Source organism: Haliotis cracherodii, unplaced genomic scaffold (genome assembly GCF_022045235.1).
Source record: "Haliotis cracherodii isolate W230 unplaced genomic scaffold, xgHalCrac1.p SCAF_7, whole genome shotgun sequence".
Lineage (NCBI taxonomy): Eukaryota > Metazoa > Mollusca > Gastropoda > Lepetellida > Haliotidae > Haliotis > Haliotis cracherodii.
In genome coordinates, this window is record NW_027266330.1 from 26,863,569 (window position 1) to 26,879,279 (window position 15,711).

Here is a 15,711-nt window from a genome sequence, read left to right on the forward strand (position 1 = left end):
TAGGGGCTACAGTGGGGGCTACAATGGTGGGGGCTACAATGATGGTGGCTACAATGGTGGTGGCTACAATGGTGGGGGCTACAGTGGGGGCTACAATGGTGGTGGCTACAGTGGGGGCTACAGTGGGGGCTACAATGGTGGTGGCTACAATGGTGGGGGCTACAGTGGTGGTGGCTACAATGGTGGGGGCTACAATGGTGGTGGCTACAATGGAGGGCTACAATGGTGGGGGCTACAATGGTGGTGGCTACAGTTGTGGGGGCTACAATGGTGGGGGCTACAATGGTGGGGGCTACAATGGAGGGCTACAATGGTGGGGGCTACAATGGTGGTGGCTACAGTTGTGGGGGCTACAATGGTGGGGGCTACAGTTGTGGAGGCTACAATGGTGGTTGCTACAATGGTAGGGGCCACAGTGGGGGCTACAATGGTGGTGGCTACAGTGGGGGCTACAATTGTAGGGGCTACAATGGTGGGGGCTACAATGGTGGGGGCTACAATGGTAGGGGTTACAATGGTGGGGGCTACAATGGTGGGGGCTACAATGGTGGTGGCTACAGTGGGGGCTACAGTGGGGGCTACAATGGTGGGGGCTACAATGGTGGGGGCTACAATGGTGGTGGCTACAGTTGTGGGGGCTACAATGGTGGGGGCTACAGTTGTGGAGGCTACAATGGTGGTTGCTACAATGGTAGGGGCCACAGTGGGGGCTACAATGGTGGTGGCTACAGTGGGGGCTACAATTGTAGGGGCTACAATGGTGGGGGCTACAATGGTGGGGGCTACAATGGTAGGGGTTACAATGGTGGGGGCTACAATGGTGGGGGCTACAATGGTGGTGGCTACAGTGGGGGCTACAGTGGGGGCTACAATGGTGGGGGCTACAATGGTGGGGGCTACAGTGGTGGGGGCTACAATGGTGGGGGCTACAATGGTGGGTGCTACAATGGTGGGGGCTACAATGGTGGGGGCTACAGTGGTGGGTACTGTGGGGGCTACAGTGGGGGCTACAATGGTGGTGGCTACAGTGGTGGGTACTGTGGGGGCTACAATGGTGGTGGTTACAATGGTGGGGGCAACAATGGTGGCTCTGTGGGGTCTACAGTGGTGGCTACAATGGTGGGGGCTACAATGGTAGGGGCTACAGTGGGGGCTACAATGGTGGGGGCTACAATGATGGTGGCTACAATGGTGGTGGCTACAATGGTGGGGGCTACAGTGGGGGCTACAATGGTGGTGGCTACAGTGGGGGCTACAGTGGGGGCTACAATGGTGGTGGCTACAATGGTGGGGGCTACAGTGGTGGTGGCTACAATGGTGGGGGCTACAATGGTGGTGGCTACAGTGGTGGGGGTTACAGTGGTGGGGGCTACAATGGTGGGGGCTACAATGGTGGGGGCTACAATGGTGGTGGCTACAGTGGGGGCTACAGTGGAGGCAACAATGGTGGGGGCTACAGTGGTGGGGGCTACAATGGTGGGGGCTACAATGGTGGTGGCTACAATGGTGGTGGCTACAATGGTGGGGGCTACAATGGTGGTGGCTACAATGGTGGTGGCTACAGTGGGGGCTACAATGGTGGTGGCTACAATGGTGGGGGCTACAATGGTGGTGGCTACAATGGTGGGGGTTACAATGGTGGGGGCTACAATGGTGGTGGCTACAGTGGTGGGGGCTACAATGGTGGGGGCTACAGTGGTTGGGGCTACAATGGTGGTGGCTACAGTGGTGGGGGCTACAATGGTGGGGGCTACAATGGTGGTGGCTACAGTGGTGGGGGCTACAGTGGTGGGGGCTACAGTGGAAGGGGCTACAATGGTGGGGGCTACAATGGTGAGGACTACAATGGTGGGGGCTACATTGGTGGTGGCTACAGTGGTGGGGGCTACAATGGTGGGGGCTACAGTGGGGACTACAATGGAGGGCTACAATGGTGGGGCTACAGTGGTGGGGGTACAGTGGTGGGGGCTACAATGGTGGAGACTACAATGGTGGGGGCTACAGTGGTGGGGGCTACAATGGTGGGGGCTACAGTGGTGGGGGTTTCACTGGTGGGGGCTACACTGGTGGGGACTATAGTGGTGGTGGTGGCTACAATGATGGCTCTGTGGGGGCTACAGTGGTGGCTCTGTGGGGCTACAGTGGAGGGCTACAGTGGAACCTACAGTATTTACTCTCATTAAAATCAAATGTTTGTGCACGGTACCCCTACACAAAGATCTGAGACTCACCATTACAGGTCGCATCAGAATGGCCTTTCGCAAGCTTTGAAATGAGCAATGCAATGACTAACTGGAGGTCAACATTAACCAATCAGAAAGAAGCTTTCTCAAGCTTTACGCACGAGTTTCAAAGGCGTGATGCAGACTATGCTTTGAAAAACATTTTGACAAAGTTCTCAATTAATATTTTGAGAACTGAACAAAAAAGTCCTGGTACAGGGGTGGATGGGCTACAGGGGTGGTGTTTCTGTTGGTGGGCTGCTACAGGGGTGGTCTTATTGTTGGTGGGTGGACGACAGCAGTGGGCTGGTACAGGGGTGGGTGGGCTACAGGGGTGGTCTTACTGTTGGTGGGTGGACGACAGCAGTGGGCTGGTACAGGGGTGGGTGGGCTACAGGGGTGGTCGTGCTGTTGGTGGGTGGATGACAGAAGTAGGCTGGTACAGGGGTGGATGGGCTACAGGGGTGGTCTTACTGTTGGTTGGTGGCCGACAGCAGTGGGCTGGTACAGGGGTGGATGGGCTACAGGGGTGGTCTTACTGATGGTGGGTGAACAACATCAGTGGGTTCGTACAGGGGTGGGTGGGCTACAGGGGTTGTCTTACTGTTGGTGGGTGAACAACATCAGTGGGCTGGTACAGGGGTGGGTGGGCTACAGGGGTTGTCTTACTGTTGGTGGGTGAACAACATCAGTGGGCTGGTACAGGGGTGGGTGGGCTACAGGGGTGGTCTTACTGTTGGTGGGTGGATGACAGCAATGGGCTCGTACAGGGGTGGGTGGGCTACAGGGGTGGTCTTACTGTTGTGGGTGAACGACAGAAGTGGGCTGGTACAGGGGTGGGTGGGCTACAGGGGTGGTCTTACTGTTGGTGGGTGGATGACAGCAGTGGGCTGGTACAGGGGTGGATGGGCTACAGGGGTGGTCTTACTGTTGGTGGGTGGACGACAGCAGTGGGCTGGTACAGGGGTGGGTGGGCTACAGGGGTGGTCTTACTGTTGGTGGGTGGACGACAGCAGTTGGCTGGTACAGGGGTGGGTGGGCTACAGGGGTTGTCTCACTGTTGGTGGGTGGACGACAGCAGTGGGCTGGTACAGGGGTGGATGGGCTACAGGGGTGGTCGTGCTGTTGGCTGGCTGCTCCAGGGGTGGTCCTTTATATTCACATAGTTTCCATCTCCTTGCAGACCGAACTCTAAAAGCTGAAAGGGAGAAAGTATATTTTTTCTATATATCGTTCTTCCAGCCAGCAAGCTGCTTCGCCAAGAGGAGGCCAGGAAGATGTTGTTAAAGACACCTCCAAGCAACGATGAGATTCTTATAGTTCATGACTTGTTTCTACAAACTATTGATACTAAGTAAGTCTTTTGACACTCTCACACAACAGGAGCTTGTTCTATTTTGCAGTTAAAAAATTATGGGTCTGTGTTGCGGCCCAAACTATTTTGTATCCCAGATTCACCCTAGATGATCTAAGATCAATGATTTCATGACACCAGAATAGGGCTTGTGTCAGATTTAGACAGACGTGAATTAATCCTTAAAGGCTTAAAAAAAGGGCATCCTTACATAAATGTATTCCTTGATAAGTAAAATGCTTGGATACAGAAATTGACTACTGTTGGATGTTGGACTTGGATTATTTAAGGATTTTTGGTTGTTTTGTTTTATTAAAATGGAAATAAAAATTAAAATCACAATTTTTAACAGCAAATTTCTCCTATGTGCAGGTTAGAATAGGTCTTCAGTAACCCATGCTTGTTGTTGGAAGAGGCGACTAAGAGGATCAGGGGGTCAGGCTTGCTGACTTAGTTGATTCATGTCATCGTATCCCAATTGCGTAGATCAATGCTCATGATGTCAATCACTGTATTATCTGGTCTAGACTTGATTATTTACAGACCACCGTCATGTAGCTGGAATATTGCTGAGTGCAGAGTTAAAAACAACAAACACACAAATTCTATGTGCATATTTTTCAGTTCAGTTACGAAATAATATGTCATTTTTCAGGCACATGAATGCACATATGTTTGCTATTATTTTTTACTTTCTTCAAAACTCCATTGATCCACCTTGCGTCCACTTGACTGGTGAGCATGCCACTAAGGGGAGGTAACCGAAGCATGACTAACTTGTTCAATCGGAACATACGTCTTGTTACTCTAAAGCCTGTCTGAATGGTGCATACATAAAGTGTGATTTAGTGTGTAGTTTCGAGTTGCTTCATCATAGTTAGAACAAAGAGGAAATAGAGGTGTAGAATGGCGTAGCCACGAGTGAAAATATTACCTTTTCCCCTGTCACAAGATGAGAGAAACATGATATTTCATGAGACATATGGAATATCCTATTTATTATATACATTTTGTGCAGTTGTCTACTGGAAATTAAATTAGTTCATTACAAATGTAAAACCTTGAAACGTAAATTCTCCCTACCTGACACACAGGGACGGACCACCCCTTGTATTTGTGACTTAAAAAGTAGTTTCGTGCAAAATCTTAAAAAATATAATCAGAAGTATCAAAGATATTTAGAGTCACAATGATTCTTTATCATACATATATTTTACTCCCGTATTTGGATAACAATTTGCAATCTTGACATCCACTGATTTTCAAACAACATGCCTTGGATTTTATTTTGATAAGATTGTAGTCATATTATTTCGGTCACCTATTCATTTGCACATTATCTTCTCATAATAGAGGTATTCAGGCAGCACTAAGTAATTAATCTTCCTTAATATTTTCTACAACAAAAAACAATGAATATCAGTACTTATCTTTTCAACCTTTTAAACCATAGCTAGGGACATGATCTTGAAGACCATATTGCGTTACCAGCATCAGAATCTCGTTGTACGGCTCTCAGATGCAAGTGCAGGACTGCCTGAGAGAGAGGGTCTCTTGTAGGTGTGACTGTCTGTCTACACGTTTCAGTATTACACCTTTCAGTATTACACCTTTCAGTATTACACCTTTCAGTATTAAACCTTTCAGTATTACACCTTTCAGTATTACACCTTTCAGTATTACACCTTTCAGTATTACACCTTTCAGTATTACACCTTTCAGTATTGTATAAATGTTCCAGGGGAGGGACGTTCAAAGTTCGTATCAAGCCCCCTGGCAGTGTCTGGATGGAGAAAACTTTGCTGAAAAACATGATCATGTGTCATCCCGAGGTATGTCGAACTGATATATACGGCAATATACTAGGATGCACCTTCTGGTGTCATGAGCTTTCTGTAAATATCATAAAAATCACACTCAAATGAACGTGATAATTAGTACTGTCCATGATTGCTTCTGGCAAATACAAAACAGAATTGCCAGTGGACACACAATGCCATTTAGAAAGTAGTCAAATGTCATAAATGTTATATTTGGTATAACACTTTCTTAGTAAAGAACAGATTCTTGTTCATTTTGTTTGGTTGAGTACCATTCAGGAACTACCAGTTGCCGAACTTCCCGACATGGGTATGATGTGTGAAGCCCATTTCTGGTGTCTCCCGCCGTGATAGTGTGGAATATTGCTAAAAGCGGCATAAAACCAAACTCATTCACTGTATGTAACTGATGATACGTTTATGTATCAATAAAATGCATCATGTATACAATTTTCATTCAATGAATAAACCTACATTATGAGGTATCCATTATTGTTTACACTTTTAATCAAACTTATGAATGACTAAATGAATGAATCAATGAATCAAAAGTAGTACCAGAAAGATCAAAGTTTTCATCAGCAAATCAAATTCCATGCAAGCGTTTTAACACATGTGTTTCATCACAGTTAGCTATACATGTGTATTATCTGTTTACATAGTACCAGATGTGCAATAATCACAATAATGCCTGTTTCAGAGTATGAAACATGAAAATAGAAATAGCATACACGTACACTGACACATTGTTAACTCATAGTGATAGAATGATACAACTGAGAACCCAGCTCAGCAACCTCTCACTTGACCCCTAGTGAATGCTTACTTGTTTTAGCAAAGGAATGTCCACTACAAGATATTTGGAGGCTTCCTGATGAGACAGGCCATGGAGGTGGCGTGGACTAATGCAGCTATGTACAGGTGATACGCCTAGTATGGCAAGGAGTCAGATAATGCTTCGAGTCATTGGCTATTTAGTTCGGGTTAGAGTAGGTCCACAGCAACCCAGGATTGTCGTAAGAGGCGACAAATTGCTTGTACCGATGCTCATGATATGAATCACTGGATTGTCTGGTCCAGACTTGATTATTTACAGACCGCTATCATGTAGCTGGAATATTGCTGAGTGTGGTGTTAAACAACAAACAAAGTTATTTTTCATATTGGGTATGGATATGGATTGCTTTCTTTTGGTATTCATCATATTTTAACTCCATTGAGTCCAGGCCATTGGGTATTTCTAAGCCGATAGCAACCAATTTATAACATAATACTGTATAAATTGCTATTTCAGGTGATATTTTGTGCATTATTCACTGCTGCAGAGTTTATTTAAATGTAATGCCTGAACTCAATCTGTAAATAAGGATCTGTAAGGAGGTGAGGTGAAATGGGGTTAAATGTCGCATCCAAGATTAATGCACTTATATAGCGACGTGCATGCTCGTGTGTGTGTTTGTGTGGCTGCTTGTACTAGTCAGGACTGATGCCGATTTATAATGCTAGCTCACTGAGATACCATGCCGCAGTTTAACATGAATACCCCGCTCAGACACAGTATACTGACTCCGAGTCGACCAGTCCTTGTTTTAGCCCCTTAATGCTGAGGGCCAGACAGGGTAACAACAAGTACCATCTTTTAACGTCTTTTGGTATGGATTGAACCCCGGACCTTCCGCTCTCCAGGCGTACGCTCTACGGAGGCGGGCGGATCTGTAAGGAGACAGGCAGCAGGCTGAGAAGGCTACAGTGGTAGTTACCATAGTAGGCCTGGCACGATACACCAACTGAGCGATCTGATATGTATCATGATACCTTGCTCACGATCAGATACGTATCACGATACTGGCATGTGCCCTTTTCTGTGGTGCGTAAGTCATCTTTTACATTAATAGGATGGCACACTAACGATTTACAGTTGACTGTGTCAAGTATGGCACAATGGATGAAAATATTTACGTTTTCACTACTCATTTTCACTAGGAATTAGTGTTTGGTGTAACATTTATTAAAAAATATATTTATATATTGCAACTTGTATCAAGAAGTAAAAAATTGCAATCCACCAATGTATCATTGTATCGTCCCACTACTATCAGTTACTCATAGGGTTGGTTTCCTCCATATTGTAGACAAGCAACTCAAGATACATTGGTAATGGTTATTTATTTTCAGTATTTTACTCTGATAGGCAGCTTATCTCGATAAACCAAGTCAGTATTCTTTAGTGGTGACTGTCAAGATGAATTGTGACATTGTTGCAATATAGATTCAACTATTGTGACACTGTTGAAATATAGCTTCAACTATTGTGACAAAGATACAATATAGGTTCACCTATTGTGACACTGATACGATATAGGTTCACCTATTGTGACATTGTTGCAATGTAGCTTCAACTATTGTGACACTGTAGCAATATAGATTCAATTATTGTGACACTGTTGAAATATAGCTTCAACTATTGTGACACTGTTACAATATAGCTTCAACTATTGTGACATTGTTGCAATATAGATTCAACTATTGTGACACTGTTGCAATATAGGTTCTACTATTGTGACATTGTTGCAGTATAGGTTCACCTATTGTGTCACTGTTGCAATATAGATTCAACTATTGCAGTACTTTTGCAATATAGGTTCAACTATTGAGACACTGTTGAAATATAGGTTCAACTATTGTGACACTGTTGCAATATAGGTTCAACTATTGCTGTGAATTGGCTTGTAGTTCAATTGATATCCATGCTATATTGTACATGATCATAAACAAGTCCTTGATTTAGAAGATTTCGAGAGAAAATTGTGAAGTAGTTAAGGGAGGTAGTTATCAAAAATGAATATTTCCATTCTAGCTGCAAGCGGCCAGTGCTAAAGGTGGTTGATGATATTGTGTTCAAGAAACCAGTGGAGATTGGCTCACTACTCCTGCTGTCGTCCCAGGTAACAGAACAGTTCAGTGCACAAATTGTCTGTCCCAAGTGAATCCGTAACCATCTTTCCACAATTATTCAAGAGAGAGTGCCAGAGGGCAGGTGGCCGTCCTGTGTACAGTGCACAGGTCACAAATTAAAGATAGGCAACATTGGTCACAGAGAGTGGAGGGAAGGCCGTCCCGCCTATTTCTAGGCTTGTCACCACCTATGCTCATGGGTTTCACCATTAAAAGTCTCAGACCGGCATCACTTCAGGCTTTCCTCCCACAAAAAGCAGACACACCATGACATAAATTGAAATACTGTTCAAAGCAGCGTTAAACCCATCTCACTCACTCACGCATACTCAAGACGGAATGCTCTGTTGTGTTTCACTGGGTACAATGTGTGAAGCCCATTTCTGGTGTCCCCCACTGTGATATTACTGAAATATTTGTAAAAGCGGCTTAAAACACTCACTCACTCACTCACTCACTCCAATCGGGATCGGCCGGTCAGGCTTGCTAACATGGTGGATAGATGTCATCGTATCCCAGTTGCGTGGATCGATGCTCATGATATCAATCACTGGATTGTCTGGTCCAGACTCGATTATTTACAGACCGCCGTCATATAGCTGGAATATTGCTGAGTGCAGCGTTGAACAACAAACCAACCAACCAATATTTAATGTACATAAAAAAAACCCCAAAAATAAACAATTCTAAAAACATAGTCCTTAATTACACATTCGTGATGTGAATATGTTGATGAAATAGGACCCTTTGTCTTTGGCAGGTGGTGTATACTCACAAGTCTCTCATGCAGGTCAAAGTTCATGCTGAAGTTTTGGATGTTGACACTGGAGTAAGGGAGACAACAAATGACTTTCATTTCACGTTTGACTCTCAGGATGAAAATCTGCCGAGAGTTATTCCCAAATCCTATGCTGGTGTGTACAATATGTTCATTTATTGAGTGTATTTATTTATGTATTGAGAAGTGTATGCTTCCTACTTTTCAGGCCTAAAAATGCACCAAACCTTTTCTAACTGAAGAAACCAATTTACAACTTCAAGCATCTCATTGATATATAGGGGGGCACGGGTGTCCCAGTTGTCTAAGGCGCCGCGATTCGCTGTGCAGAGTTGCGTCCCTTGGGCACGCCAGAAACCTAGGATTGTGGGTTTGAATCCCGGTTCGCCCCGATTATGTTGCTAGGTTTGTCAGCACCATACCCGTGCCCATGGGTTTCACCGAAGTGGTAAACATCTGATACCTGCATCACCTCGGGGTTTCTTGCCACATTAAGCTGACACGCCGTGATATAACTGTCATACTGTTAAAAGAGACGTTAAACCCAACTCACTCACTCACTCACTCACTCATTGATATATAAATGGATATATGGACATAGTAAATGTTTGTAAACAGCTAGGAATCAGATACGTGACTGATTCTGAGATCTATATAAGGTTTATAGAAATAAAAGGTTCTCAGGCAATGACTTTTGAAAAATATAGTGCGGACACGTGTTATTGTTTTTTTGCTTGTTTACCTAGTATGTAGCCAGATAAACAGTGTACAATTAACCTGGGAAACGGCCTCCCTACATAAACAAGCATAAAAACCCCTATTGCCGCCATTACCATAACACAAGATGCGCAGTAAAGCAGTGCACATGTAAAGGGAAGTAACTGCATGGTATATTGGATTGCATTGTTTTAAGGCTTAGGATTTTTTTTTTTAAAAGGAAATAAAAACAAAATGTGAGGCAGACTTAATGATGATGCGGCTGGTGCCTGATAACCAAGACTGTTATTTGTTTTAGCCTAATCTACGCATACCCTACTGATTAACATGGCCACAAAATTATTGAGGAGGGTAGTAAAGGATGCCTCAGTTCTACCAGTCACTGGAAACACATGTAACATGAGGGGCGGTTGGGTAGCCCAGTGGTTAAAGCGTTCCAAAGACCTGGGTTCGATTCCCGACATGGGTACAATGTGTGAAGCCCGTTTCTGGTGTCCCCCGCCGTGATATTGCTGGAATATTGCTAAAAGCGGCGTAAAACCATACTCACTCACTCAAACACATGTAACATGTGGTGTCTCCTTAGGCAACTTTGTTAGAATCATGCCTCTGTTCACCCAGCATTAAATGGGTACCCGGTAGGAGGAGAAGGTAATATGACTTATATATTAACCTTGTAGCACCTCACAGGCACTTTGGGTTGTATACTCCCCAGGGGATGAAAATCGAGTGCAATCATACACTGCCTTTGGTAATAATGTAGGGCTTTGAGCATGCTTTAGGGTATGGATTTAAATAAATATGCACGCTATTATTATTATCTAGAATTCTGAGGTACTAGTAGTAGTAGTACGTAAAATGTATGAATTCCTCATTAATAGTGAGTTGGGTTTAATGCCGCTTTTAACAGTATTCCAGTTATATCGCAGCATATCAGCTTAATGTGGGAGGAAAGCTCGAAGTGATGTAGATCTTAGACGTTTACCACTTTGGTGAAAGCCACGGACACAGGTATGGTGCTGACAAACCTAGAAACATAATCGTGGCAAACCGGGATTCGAATCCACCATCCTAGGTTTCGGGCATGCCAAGGGGACGCAACTCTGCACAGCGAATCGCTTCGCCTTAGACGACTAGGCCACCCGTGCCCCCTCTTCATTAATAGACGTTATGATGTATGATTTTATGCTACAGATTAGAAACCCTGCTTTAACATATGTATAATGACTTAAATACTCATTAGGTTAATTCACCTAGGATTAGAACAGGTCCCCAGCAAGTTATGCTTGTCATGAGAGGTAGCTGAATAGTAAGCGAGTGAGTGATTGAGTGAGTGAGTGAGTGAGTATGGTTTAACTCCGCTATTAGCAATATTCCAGCAATATCACGGCAGGGGACACCAGAAATGGGCTTCACACATTGTACCCATGTCAGGAATCAAACCCAGGTCTTCGGCGTGACGAGCTAATGCTTTAACCACAAGGCTACCCGACCGCCCCTCGCTGAATAGTTCAGGTGGTCAGACTTGGGTGATTTTGTGTCAACGTACCCTGAGGGTGTGGGATGTTGCTCATGACATCAGTCATTAGTTTGTCTGGTCCAGGTGAGATAATTTACCTGCCAATGTGATTACCTGGATAATTGCTCATTATGCTGTTATATAACTAACAAACAGACAAACACAACTTTCATTTCTTTCTTTTCTTTTCAGAGTTTATGCTATATCTTGATGGAAAACGACATTTTGAAAGCTGATAACATAGACGGACTTGAAATGACAACTCCCAATGACTCCCAATGACCCAATGACTCCCATCTATGTCACTCTGCTGGACACTGCTTGGACTAAAGTTATCAGGAGCCACTGAAACAATGGAAGAAGACTGCTAGCAAGTCCACATCAGCTCTGGTACATCCAGGAGTTACCAAGGATGGCCATGTGATCAACAGGAAATGTAGATAACTGCTTGGTATATGATGGGATGCCAAGACACATTCTTCGTTAAATCTATGTTTTTGATATTGGCCCTGAAATGAATAACTCCGAAATATCATAGAAGCGGAAGGATTTTAATGACGCTTCAAACAGTTCATAAATTAAATTAAATTTAATTAAATTGAGACTTTGTTAATCCGCTTAGACCATGATTAATTTAGTTAAAGTTTCTTGAAGAGACAATTTGTAAACACTATTTTATATATATATATACATACAGTAAATTCTGGTATTAGGGTAGTGCGCAGTGATGCTCAACACACACATGTACAGTCAAACACTGTTGTGTCAAAGTTGAAGGGACTGATGTAAATACTTTGAGTTATCCGAGGCTCGACACAACCAAAAATGATGAATAAAGAATGAATATGCAGGGGCCAAGCTTTTACATTGAGACAACCACAAGTTCGACACATCAAGGTTCAACACACCAGTGTTTGACTGTATGGTGTGACAATGACTTTTGGTGTTTTATTTTCATGATTAAGAAACCATTATTAATTGGGAAGCCATTCTTTACTTATAGTTTGTTATCAATGGTCCACTCACATTGAAGATATTCCTCGAACTCTGTTACTTGGGTACCAAGCTTGTCTTGATTTGTCCTACGCCTAGTCAACTGTAGAGGGAGCAAGACATATAACCCAGGACACTTTGTGTATAGTTCAGTTGTGTAGATTTTAGGGCTGGGACGGTAACTCGGGTACTCGGGTCGGGTGGGTACTGAGTAGGACCCGGGTACCCACAGGACTACCCGGACCCGTGGTTAGAACTCCTTATCTAGAACTCCATGGTTACACTACTAATCACTGATGTTCGCATTTCTTTCTGACTATCCACACATTCCTTCTGACTATATATGTTTGAATAAAGATATCGATAAAACTTCCGTCAACTTCAGTGTATGCATGACAAGTTCGTTTTATACGTGTATCTAAATACATTTTACCAGGGCTACGGTCAAACTATTCCCAATCGGACATTTGGACCTATCTCTTGATACCTACAGCTGATACCCAGGTAGAGTCGGGTAATAGGGGGTGAATATGCGGGTAGTAAATTTGGCCTCGTCCCAGCCCTAGTAGATTTCACAAATTCTTTGATCTGGGGTAGAATAGGTCCTCAGCAACTCATGCTGTCCGTAAAATGCGACTACTTAGTATGCTTGTCCTAAGAGGCGACTTTTTTTTATGAAAGTCTAAGACCAAAATAGTTTTGTGTATCACTGAATTGTCACAACTGATAAAGATGATTACTTCAATACATATGTGGTATATGTAAATACTGGTCTATCTGCAGCCAGTGACCTTACTACCAACTGAGTGTACAGCTGCTCAGGTTAAAGAGCATCCTCGGTGATCCAGTTACAGCTCCATTCCTTTAGGATATATACCCTGGACCTAGTCCTCTGATAGCTTCTGTCAGGAAGTGACATCACACTTTCCTATCAGTAACTTCACACACAGTTTTACTCTGTCATGATTTCTCTTACTTTCATTGGGGGCACGGGTGGCCCAGTCGTCTAAGGCGCCGTGATTCGCTGTGCAGAGTTGCGTCCCTTGGGCACGCTAGAAACCTATGATTGTGGGTTCGAATCCCGGTTCGTCGATTATGTTTCTAGGTTTGTCAGCACCATACCCGTGCTCGTGGGTTTCACCGAAGTGGTACACGTCTGAGACCTGCATCACTTAAGGTTTTCCTCCCACATTAAGCTGACACGTCGTGATATAACTGGAATACTGTTAAAAGCGGCGTTAAACCCAACTCACTCACTCACTCTCACTTTAATTGGATGAAGCTATGGTGATGAATAAGTTCAGGTCATTATCAGAATAGAATGGAGATATGATACTCTGGATAATCAAGTACTGGTATGGTTGAAACGAATGCATGGTTCTTGTTTTGCATAATATGTTAATGTATGTGATATATCTGATATACTTCTTATTATCGCTTTCAAATAAATCATACTTTGAAGTTTGTCTTGTTCATATTGTGTGAAGCATTAGCTTGTCATGCTGAAAGTTCAAATTCGATTCCCCACATGGGTAAATTGTGTGATGCCCATTTATGGAGTTCCACAGGTGGATTATTGCTAAAAGCGGCATTAAACCATACTCACTCATATGGTGTGTGCTAAGAGCCATAAGTGTCATGTGCATATGGCTTAAGATCAGCTTTGTAGGCTTTCTACATCTATCTATCTTTGGGTCTGACATGGCTGTGATTAAACCTGAGACCCTTATCTCTCTGGGTAGATGTCCTATCCACTAGGCCACTGAGTCTTATGAGAGGAATACCTCTCAAGATGTGACTACATGTATGTCTTCAAAAGGACAAGCTTTGGTATGAGTACAGAGCATCGGCGGATACAGAGGGGTGCGCCACCCCCCCCCCCCCCCCCTTTTAAAAAAAGCTGTATCCGCCCATGCAGGGTATGGTTATGTGTTATTTACGCACTGTTTTGTCTAAACATCTATCGAATTTCGAATTCTTCAAAAATGAATTGATTGCAGATGGTTGGCAGAACATCCTGATCACTATATTCCCAAACACGACCTATTCCCACCACATGAGAGCAAGTCCAATTATACCGCATTGTATCTGTCACTTACCCGATATTCATATCTCTTTTTGTGACAGATCTTATTATATCTGTGTTACACTGACAAGCTGACATCAATTGTTTGTAACTGCAGGTATGTGCGGAATATAAATTATTAATCAAGTACAGGTAATTTGAGGTAAACCTTGTTACTCCAGGTGCTGCCCTTCCCAGTGAAGCCGTCAGGGTGAACAGATTGTCCGACAAAAGCTATATGCCTTGGAAAGTTCATGTTCATCCCCAAAGGCCTCCCAACCAAACATCAGGTGGTCAGGCTCGCTGACTTGGTTGATGCAAGTCATCAATCCCAATTGCGTGGATCGATACTTATGATGTCAATCACTAGATTGTCTGGTCCATACTTGATTATTTACAAACGGCAGTCATAAACCGCAGTCAAATTGCTGGAATATTACTGTGGAGTGCTGGAGTGCTGTGTTAAACAACCAACCACTCAACTCAACCAAACACCCCACCTCACATCATTTTGACCCCATGTAACTACAGATAAAGAAAATGTCTGATGTATTGCCTTCTTTCTTGGTGAAATACACCAAGTACCCAATCCTACCATGTATTCATGTTTCACAGCAGTTCATAAACAATGATGCCTTGAACAGTTGGAAACAAATACAATTCAAACATAATACTTCATGCCTAACTCTTCAAAGAAATTATTATGGACACAATCTGATAATCCGTTTATTTTTGCCTAATGTAACTGAGATAATGTCAGGGCATTCGAGTTGTGAAACAAGTAGCATTTGACTCTACCTGTAAAGGAGGGTCGCTGGGATTTGTTCAAGAAAAGTCGCGTACGTACCTTCGGGGTTTACAAAACTGGAAAAATTGTTTGGCACCTCCATTCAGAGGGAAAAAATGTGTCATGAAGCACTGTCATCTCCACAGAAACCCCAGCGTATATGACACTTCCTGTTTTATTAATACAAATACCTGCATGCTAGACCCGTGAAGATCCGGCGTAGAATATGTCTTCATCAGCCCATGCTTGCCATAAAAGGCGACTGTGGTTGTCGTAAGAGGGTGGTCAGGCTTGCTGACTTGGCTGATACATGTCATCGTATCTCAATTGCGTGGATCGATGCTCATGATGTCAATAACGTGTGTGTGTGTGTGCGTGCGTGTGTGTGTGTGTGCGTGTGCGTGCGTGCGTGCGTGCGTGCGTGCGCGCGTGTGTGTGTTACTGTTAGAAACATAAAAGGTCATTATTTCAAGAGGATATTCTGACAATCGGCTGAGTTTG

At 43.8% G+C, this 15,711-nt stretch overlaps 1 protein-coding gene across 1 annotated transcript in view; it reads left to right on the top strand.

The window, feature by feature from the left end:
• The window catches only part of LOC139447638 (acyl-coenzyme A thioesterase 9, mitochondrial-like), a 33,824-nt gene extending 21,463 nt beyond the window's left edge, over positions 1–12,361 (top strand). Inside the window, exons 10-15 of the mRNA XM_071229049.1 lie at positions 3,465–3,576; positions 5,318–5,408; positions 6,232–6,317; positions 8,254–8,341; positions 9,112–9,265; positions 11,558–12,361. Coding sequence (XP_071085150.1) covers positions 3,465–3,576; positions 5,318–5,408; positions 6,232–6,317; positions 8,254–8,341; positions 9,112–9,265; positions 11,558–11,601 — 575 coding nt within the window. The 3' untranslated portion in view covers positions 11,602–12,361. The remainder of the gene's footprint in view (positions 1–3,464; positions 3,577–5,317; positions 5,409–6,231; positions 6,318–8,253; positions 8,342–9,111; positions 9,266–11,557) is intronic.
• The last annotated feature ends 3,350 nt before the right edge of the window (positions 12,362–15,711 follow it).